Source organism: Citrus clementina, unplaced genomic scaffold (genome assembly GCF_000493195.1).
Source record: "Citrus clementina cultivar Clemenules unplaced genomic scaffold, Citrus_clementina_v1.0 scaffold_2, whole genome shotgun sequence".
Taxonomy (NCBI): Eukaryota; Viridiplantae; Streptophyta; class Magnoliopsida; order Sapindales; family Rutaceae; genus Citrus; species Citrus x clementina.
Window position 1 is genome coordinate 33,941,189 of NW_006262688.1, and position 9,168 is coordinate 33,950,356.

General features: G+C 33.9%; 1 protein-coding gene across 3 annotated transcripts; it reads left to right on the plus strand.

The window, feature by feature from the left end:
• The first annotated feature begins 1,040 nt into the window (after positions 1-1,040).
• LOC18053339 (apoptosis inhibitor 5-like protein API5) lies at positions 1,041-7,034 on the plus strand. Of its 3 annotated transcripts, none has more exons than XM_024191151.1 (16): positions 1,041-1,175; positions 1,284-1,439; positions 1,571-1,732; positions 1,953-2,052; positions 2,146-2,211; positions 2,318-2,415; positions 2,503-2,577; positions 2,695-2,853; positions 3,582-3,647; positions 3,742-3,807; positions 4,666-4,776; positions 5,050-5,142; positions 5,228-5,449; positions 5,542-5,607; positions 5,697-5,800; positions 6,175-7,034. In XM_024191151.1, exons 2-16 carry the CDS (start codon positions 1,353-1,355, stop codon positions 6,362-6,364), a joined length of 1,665 nt encoding a protein of 554 aa, XP_024046919.1. In that variant the 5' UTR covers positions 1,041-1,175; positions 1,284-1,352; the 3' UTR covers positions 6,365-7,034. The 3 variants fall into 3 exon arrangements, with proteins under 3 accessions (XP_024046919.1, XP_024046918.1, XP_006449453.1); XM_024191150.1 differs by having other exon boundaries at positions 1,313-1,439; positions 6,175-7,033; XM_006449390.2 differs by having other exon boundaries at positions 1,313-1,439; positions 2,704-2,853; positions 6,175-7,033.
• The last annotated feature ends 2,134 nt before the right edge of the window (positions 7,035-9,168 follow it).

Here is a 9,168-nt window from a genome sequence, read left to right on the forward strand (position 1 = left end):
TTACATGACCATTTTCTTAAACTTAAAAATGCATATTTTTTTAAAAAAATATGCAAGGGCTTGGATGTATTTACCTGAAATTTTTCCCCCTTTTTTTAGAAAAAGAAAATTAAAAAAATTATAAAAGAGAAAAAAAAAACACTTAGCATATTGAAAATGAATTGATCAACTATATACTCTTAAATGACACCTGTATTAAACGTGTATGAACATTTTTTAAGTGTATCACTCGTATACCCTAAGTTGACAAAACACTTATGCTGTCCACCAATCCATTAACTTTCGTTTGTAAGTGCTGACATCATAAGGGTAATCTAGTATTTTAAGATGGACGAAATTTTGATTAACCAAACGACATGTTATCCCATTTACCTAGTAAAAAATGACATATCATATGATATATATTGATAAAAATGACATGTCATCCCATTTATCGGATAATTGTTAATAATTGCTAAAAAAAATTACTTTACAACCAAATGTACTCCTCTAAGCTCCAACTGTAATTTTTTATGGTATAATATGTATAATGGTAAATAATACGTTGTTAATAATTTTTTATGGTATAATATGAATTTTTTATGGATAATTGTTAATAATATGTACCATTAATAATTTATTTTTTAATAAAAAAATTTATTGTTAATAAAAAAATAAAAAAAATTGTGTATTGAAAATTTACGTTAATTTTTTGGATAAATTTATCTTTTTACCTCATTTTGAGTTTTAAGGGCGAAATAGTTAATTTGTCATAATTCTGTTAATTTTCTAATGGAAGTTAATGAATTAGTGGATGGTAGAAGTATTTTGTCAATTTAAGATATACAAGTGATATATTTAAAAAGTATTCACACAGATTTAATATATGTGTCATTTAAATGTATACGGTTGATAATTTCAGTATTGAAAAACAAAAAGAAAAGTGGTACAGACATTTGAGAACCTCCCACCCAAAACGGTGTGTCTCAGCGCGACATGGGTGAAACGACGTCATTATGTAAAACGAGGCTAGTATGCAATTTTCGAGTCTCCACAGAAAGTCCGTTGTACCCTCGTTGTTTAAGTCATGGTCTTCTTACCAAAGAAACCCTTGTGCGTTAGTTTTTCTATTTTCTCGCATTCTCCACTCTTCCATTCATAAATCATATAATCCATTCCTCCTCGAGTGAAATTCTGTACGGTGTCTTACTATTACTCTTTCTTGATGCTTTTACTTGAAATTCAATTTTATATAATACTTCATAAATCAAAATCATGATGATTATATTATATACTCATTTCAGTTTTTGTTATTGTTCGATTTCACACTCAGCTCTCTACCAAAACGCAAAAAAAATAAAAAAATTTCCCCAATGACTGACCCCTCAGACGAGGCCAAGCAAATCGAGAAGCTCTACGAGTTCGGCGAACGACTCAACGAGGCCAAGGACAAGTCTCAGGTCTTACTCTAGGGTTTCATTAAGCCTTTTTTTATTTTCCTTTCTTATATTTTCTTTTATGCTAATTATATTTATATTAAATTACCTAAAAAATTATATTTATATTGTTTTTCTTTTTTTTTGTTTTGCAGAATGTGAAGGACTACGAGGGGATAATTGAAGCTGCGAAAACGAGTCTTAAAGCTAAGCAATTGGCTGCTCAGTTGATTCCTAGGTTTTTCAAGTTCTTTCCTGACCTATCCAGCCGCGCTGTTGATGCGCATCTCGATTTGATCGAGGAAGAAGAGCTCGGAGTCAGTATTTATTTTTTGAATTTGTAGTTTGTAATTATATCTGAAATTTCCGTTCAATATTTTATGTTACATTTTTTTTTTTAATTTATGTGATTTGTTCATTATTTTCTTCTTCTGTTTCACTTGATTTGTGAATTAGTCAATGGAACATAACTTCTTAGGTGTCATGTTGTGAGTATGAAGTGAATTAACTAAATGAAATATGAAACTGATTTTGCAGGTTCGAGTGCAAGCAATTAGGGGACTCCCTCTTTTCTGCAAGGATACGCCGGAGTATCTTTCTAAAATTGTTGACATTCTAGTACAACTCCTTGCAGCTGGTATATTACTATTTTTAATTATTTTCGTTTCAGTATTTATTGCCCCTTTATTGTTTAATTCATCTGATATTGGACTTTGCTAATGCAATTTAGAGGAAATTGTGGAGCGTGATGCTGTGCACAAAGCACTTATGTCCCTTCTGAGGCAAGATGTGAAAGGTAATTTTCATGTCAAAACTGCACGTGGTCATATCATTTCTTTTGTTTCCTGCTTTTCTTATTCTTGCTTTGTGCCTGGGTTAGCTTAGTTGTTTTGTTAATGCAGCTTCTTTGACTGCCTTATTTAAGCACATTGGGAGTGTCGATGAACCAAGTACAGATGAGTTTATACGTGAGAAGGTTCTAAGCTTTATAAGAGATAAGGTTGGAGGATTAAAAATATATTGCCAGATGCTATTATTACTCTCCTCTTCTTAATATTATTAAATGGCTAAATAACCACTTTTACAGGTTTTCCCTCTTAAAGCTGAACTCTTGAAGCCTCAGGAGGAAATGGAAAGGCATATAACTGATTTAATAAAAAAAGTATGTTCACGATTTTTGTTAAGTTTTTGCTTGTACATTTGTTCTTTTCCTTTGAAAAATTAATGCATCTTAAAATTTATACACTTTTACTAAAGGAGTGTGGCTACTTTGAATGAGGTCTTACAGAGTTTGGAAGATGTAACGGGAGCAGAATTTAGAATGTTTATGGATTTCCTGAAAAGTTTGAGTCTATTTGGAGAGAAAGCTCCTACTGAACGAATGAAAGAGCTTATTGGAATCATTGAAGGGCAGGCTGATCTAGATGCGCAGTTCAATGTGAGTGTGTTTTGTTCTAGTTAGTTTACTAAATGTGTATTTGAGAGTTATTCTAACAACCTTTATTATGCATTGCTGATATTTTGAAGCGTTTTTCCTTTGGCGATACTTGACGTGCTTTGAGCATTAGATTTTTGGACTATTATCATCTGTTGTCTTTCATACCTTTCTTGATGCATGCTAATTTGGTGTTTGTATAGTTTTCAAGTTGCATACAGTTGAGTGGATTATGTTACCATTTATATGACCGGATACCCAGAATACCGATAGATGCAAAATTGGTTTGTTTATGGAATGCGGTATATGTCCATTAAATTGTAACAAACGTCTGTGAAACAGAGTTTTTTATGTATATAGAAATTAATGAGAAACTTTTTTCAACAGAAGTTGCTGGAACTTTTCTAAAAAAGGTACAATTAATGAAGGAAGACGTGAACTGCATTAGAGGGGAGAGGAAGTTTGAGATGCAGATTTTGTTTCAGTATTTACTATTATGCCGGTTTTTATGCTAGAGAATGTGACAAGCATGCTTTATTACGATGACAACTAAGTAACTTAATCTTCTTGTGACTTCATAATCATCATCTGGAAAACTATGTTATTTTGACTGTATTTTATTACGTCTGTTATCCTTCTTCATAAGATTTTCCTAGTATATAAGTTTTTGATCATTTTGTTACTTTCCATTTTATTACCAACTTAATCTTCTCTAAATGCTTGTCATGTAGGTTTCAGATGCAGACCATATTGACAGATTGATATCATGCCTGTACATGGCTCTTCCCTTCTTTCTGGTATGGATTTTGCCTGACAATGTTAAATGTATTTACATGATCCATTTGACATTATTCTTAACTGAACCTCCTATACCCTTCTAAATTTCACCAGAGAGGAGCATCCGGCAGCAAATTTCTTAACTATTTGAACAAACACATTATCCCAGTTTTCGACAAGGTAATACCTTTCTTTGTACCCGACTGTAATGCATGAGTTTTCATTGATGTGTATTGTGTAGTATTGGTGTTGCATTCTTTCGACATTCAATATGTTATGCTACACTCCAACTTTTCATATCCTTTCTATGTTGAAGGGAAAAAAGGATTTGAAAAGTTTTTGACAAGGATATGTATATATGTTTCTGGTAATTATTTCTTCTTTTTTGTTTTTGATATAGTCATTGTATTGTTCAAATTTTAATGTGAGCAATGTAAAGATTTTTTATTAATGTCGGGATCAATTTTAAAGCCTTTGGGAGGGGTATCTCTGACCTTTGTGTTACTCTATATGGCTAGAGTGCTATCCTCTTTTCTGCCCTTTGAACAAAAGCGTCTTGCATTGTTGTAAACGTATGTGTTTTAGTAGATGTACTACCCAAATAAGAAATTGGATTCCTCCTATTTCTTAGATTTAAGATATATTTGATGCTTGCTAATTGGTTTTGAAAAATAGGAACGAGAGATGGTATGGAAAATTGAAATGAGAAATAATATATGGATGTGGTAGTTTGCAAACTTTCTGGTGACAACTGAAAAAGTTGGAAGGATTTGTAATGGAAAGATTGTGAACTGATATTAGGGGTCAACTTCCATATATCAGAAGATTATACTGACATTGGATCATGCTGTTTCTCTTGTTTGTTGTGTGTAAATACCCGTAACAATTCCTCGAAAGTGGAAGTTTATTTCACATAAAATTTGATGTTCTCTTTGGTTTAAGAGATGAGCTCTCATCCTTAAGATACATTTGTTTGACTATGAAGTGTTCTAGTTAAGAAGTTTCTGAATATAATCTAACAGATATAATCCTTATCAGCTTCCTGAGGAACGAAAGCTCGATTTGCTTAAAGCCCTTGCAGAAATATCGCCTTACACAACACCACAGGATTCACGCCAGATTCTTCCTTCTGTTGCTGTGCTGTTAAAGGTATACATGTTATTTGTGATATTGTAGATTATCTATTAAAAATGATATTGTGGTAACATATAATGTGCTACATTTCAACACTACTTTTCCCATTTGAGCGCATTTTGTGCTCTTTGTGAGAATTTTGGTCGTGTTGACTATGGCCAAGTTTTGTTAATATAACTTTATCAGTGTATGTGTAAATTATTTTTCTTAGCGTCTTTCATTCTTTCTAATATGATTTTATTGGTCGTTTAGATTATTTTTTGTTAACGTATTTATTCTTCCTTCCAGAAGTACATGCCTTTGAGGAAGACCGGAGGAGAAGAGATGAACTTTACTTATGTTGAATGCTTGTTGTATACTTTTCATCATTTAGCTCACAAGGTTGTTAATTCTTGCTGTTTTGGTTTTTATACCTACTCTTGTTAGTTTATTACTCCGAATGCTTATTTGGTATTTTCTTACATAGGCTCCCAATGCCACAAATAGTCTATGTGGTTACAAGATAGTGACAGGCCAACCTTCAGATAGGCTTGGTGAGGACTTCTCTGATTGTTACAAGGATTTCACTGAGAGGCTAAGTACTGTTGAAGACCTAACTAGGGCAACAATGAAGAAATTAACTCAGGGACTGGCTGATCACAACAAAGAAATGGCAGCTGCTAAAACGGATGAAGCAAAGGAAAAAATTGTGAGTTTGTTCTTGGAGATTGTATGTTCTTTTTGTGGAATGATTTATTTTTAGCATGTCTTTTGCAACTAACTTCTTTGTTTTATGTGCAGAAAACTCAGAAACAGAATACTACAACTGGGTTGCGGACCTGCAATAACATTTTGGCCATGTCAAAGGTAAGAGGAACTGTAATCTTATTATTATGATTTAATTATGTGGATAGCTGAAATATCAGAACTGATCTTCATATTTCTTAAACATTCAGCCATTACATTCAAAAACACCTTCATTTATTGGAGATAAGAGTGTCAACCTATCATGGAAAGAAGCAACAAAACCTTCTGTGCCCTCTACCACGACAGCTTCTGGGTATGAGATCTCTCGTTACTGAAAATCCTTTTATTGTTAATTGCTTTGCTGTATTTGTATCATAGTTTATTTATATATGCTTTTTAGCCTAGCATTCATAGCCTTTCATAATCTATGTCAAATGATTTTCCATGACTTACATTTGGAGAGGAAAATTAAAGACGTATGATGAGAGTTTGGACTTGTGATAATGAAAACATGATCCCACACTTAAGAGGAGAAATTGAATCACAAATAAAAGTGATAATCACACCTTACATGATGAAAATATATATGACACATGCTTGCACACACATCCCTCTTGCAAAATTTGACTGTTAACTGAAATGGCCCTTTCCAGGCAAGATTATACTTATTTTCTATTAATTGTGCAGAGGGAAGCGACCTGCTTCCATAAATGGATCTGGCAATACAGCCTCAAAAAAGGGCCGCGGATCTGGAGGTTTGCAAAACCAGCTTGTTAATAGAGCTTTGGAAGGTATATCACGTGGTGGAAGGGGAGGTATAAGAGGAAGGGGCAGGGGTTGGGGTGCACGTGGAAGAGGAAGAGGAGGCTATCGGTAGCTTTGATGCATGATCGTGTGTACCTGAAGAATACGAATAGATGTCCCTGAAGAATACAAATAGATGTCATTGGATGTATTGTAATTCTTTTCTGTTCGAACAAGTTTTGATTAATAGATGAAGATAATGAGACTTCAGATTAATCATGCACTAACATCAGCAATTTTATCCCCCCCTCTGCTTGATCAACCGTATTGTTTGAAGGTCAGGGCTTTGAGTTTCCAAACGTTCTCAGATTTCATGATCAAAGCCACTATTGCGGGACAGATTCAGGAACTTTTCTATTTGCATCCTTGTTTAGTGGTGTATGCACATTAATATTGATGTGCAGACATTTTCACTTGTCTGACCATTTGTAGGATTTTTCCTAGTTCATTTGATTTGTGTTAACCCTGTGAAAGTTTTTACGATTTACTTGGGGCTGTTATTCGAGTAAAACATTTGGAGGTACTTTTTCTCTGGCAATCGACTAATTGTTGTAATGTGCGATTGGGAATTGGGCTTTGTGGTATGGCTGTGCTTTACGAAGTCTGAAAGTACTGAGAGAACGTTTTACGGGGATACGAAAGAACGCTATCGAGATACCTAGTCTCAAAACAGGAATACACTGAAATCAGGTTACGGCAGCATCCATGATAGAGGCAACCTGATGGTTTCAGCCAACGCATAGGTCTTGTTTTTTTGAGATTGAGATTTAAAATTTACAATATCAGTGTTTGATAAATATTAGTTACTGTAGTTTAAAAGTTAAGTTAATTTGATTTTATATTTTTATAATAAAAATTTATTACATCTTCATTAACTTTATTAAAATTATTATTTAAAATTATGTTGATTATATACTATTAATTTTTATTTTATAGTTATAATTTTTTTTCTACAACAATTGTAGTTTTTAAGATATAACACCTAATTATACAGTGAATGGCTGCTAATAAATAAAAGGGTAGGATTTTTTTATTTTCTTTCTCAAGAATCAATTAATTGTTGTAATAATATAGGTATAAACTCTTAAACAAATTTATGTGACATGATTAAATTGATTGAATTAAATATCTCTTGGTCCACGTGACTTTTTTTTTATTAATTTATATTTTCTTTTGACTAATGAATTAATATCAAGCCAATTTATTTAGTATGAGTTTATGACCGTATCATTAATTATGACATTGTCCTGAGCAATTTGGAGATAGAGTAATACAGACCTCATGTCAAATTGATGATAGCACTAGATTATAGCTCTAGTTAATCTGGGAAACACTGCATTCCCGTAGTGTCCTCTGAGGATTGATGAAGATTATCCGAAGCATTGGAAGGATCAACATATTCCCATCTCGAAAGAGCTCCACTCATGTACATCTGGAGTCCGAGCAAACGATAAAGCTCTCCCGGGGGTTCTAATTCCTTCTCTATTAAAAAAGGATTTTGCGAGTCTAACAGCTTTGCTTCGAATGCCCCTTCCGTTTGGAGTTATGTTTTCTTGGCTTGAATTTTGATGAAGCCTATAATTCTTTAGTAATTGAAAGAGACATATGAGAGAACGAATGTAGAGTTGGCACCTGACATCAGGAAGCTAGGGAGGCTCAAGTTTCTCAGTTTCATTGTTGGTTATATTGACTGAGCAATCTGTTGAGGGAGCAAACCATTATCTTCCAACGACTTGAGCTTCTTATTCTCTGATAGTTTCAGAATGGCTTCAGAAAAGTCAGCTGCTATTGGTGAGCCTTTTTGAAATGCCTGCATGGACGGCAAAAGTCAACTACGATTGATATTTGATAGGATGATTGATATTCAATAAAATGGGAAATCCCTGTAAAAGTTTAAATAACAACTCAATACTCACAAAGCCTAGTCCTCCAAATCCGTAGGTGGGTGTTCTGGCAGCGTATATCCTGCAGTATTGTGATTCAAAAACTTTCTCATATGGGGGTCCAGCGATGCGGTTGCTTCCAAATTCTCCTTGATAGTTGTAGTCACTACCAAACTTCCAAAATGTTATCTGTTTTGAATTTAAGCACATTCTGCAAGTAATTCCTCACAAATGAATCACCATCACAAGCGACTTTTGGATTTGGTCTCAATGGTTGCACAGTAAGCATTGGAGAAGGACTAGCTGTGTAGCTTGAGGTTAAGATCAACATAACAAAAAGCCACACTACAACCACCAGTCGCGTAAGATTGCTGTCAATTCTCCCCCCGGAAATGGGTTTCCAATTTACCATGATTATGAACTGGAGTTTTAACTTACAAATAAGGAAATATTTACATGCAAGACATGTTCCTTACCGTATGCAAAGAAAATAGAATAGAAAGTGAACCAAAGAGCTGTGTCAATCTGATCTTTCCAAGGGCCATTGAATTCTGAATTTCTTTGGTGCTCCGGGAACCAAGCTACAAACCTTGTGTTGACCAAGATGGCACCAGTCACCACCCACATTCCCCAGGTGCAAGGTTTCATGAATCTCCATGCTGACTCTTCAGTCTTTACTGGAACTATCATTGACAATCTTGGCTCAGCATATGGTTGAGTAAACTCCACAATTTTTGCTCTATCAGCTAGTATAGTGGCATCTCCCACAACAGAATCGTAATTCCGCAAGAAATTTTCTTCATGTCTTATACGCATCATTAATTGTGAAAAAAAGAATAAAATTGAAATGCCTTTACATGCCAGTTGACTCTTTAATTTTTAAATTGATTTATGCATCTTAATTACACTTGATGTATACAAACTGGAGCTGCTGGCTTAATGGGATCAATTTGACACAACGAGCAGATACATTTGAAAGAATTGTTTATATCTA

What these genes read in the sequence shown, in the direction of transcription:
- LOC18053339 (XM_024191151.1), top strand. Translation starts at nt 1,353, where the DNA reads ATGACTGACCCCTCAGACGAGGCCAAGCAAATCGAGAAGCTCTACGAG. An exon ending in TCTGAGGCAAGATGTGAAAG is followed by an intron (nt 2,212 to 2,317) that starts GTAATTTTCATG and finishes TTGTTAATGCAG; the next exon opens with CTTCTTTGACTGCCTTATTT. An exon ending in TAAGCTTTATAAGAGATAAG is followed by an intron (nt 2,416 to 2,502) that starts GTTGGAGGATTA and finishes CCACTTTTACAG; the next exon opens with GTTTTCCCTCTTAAAGCTGA.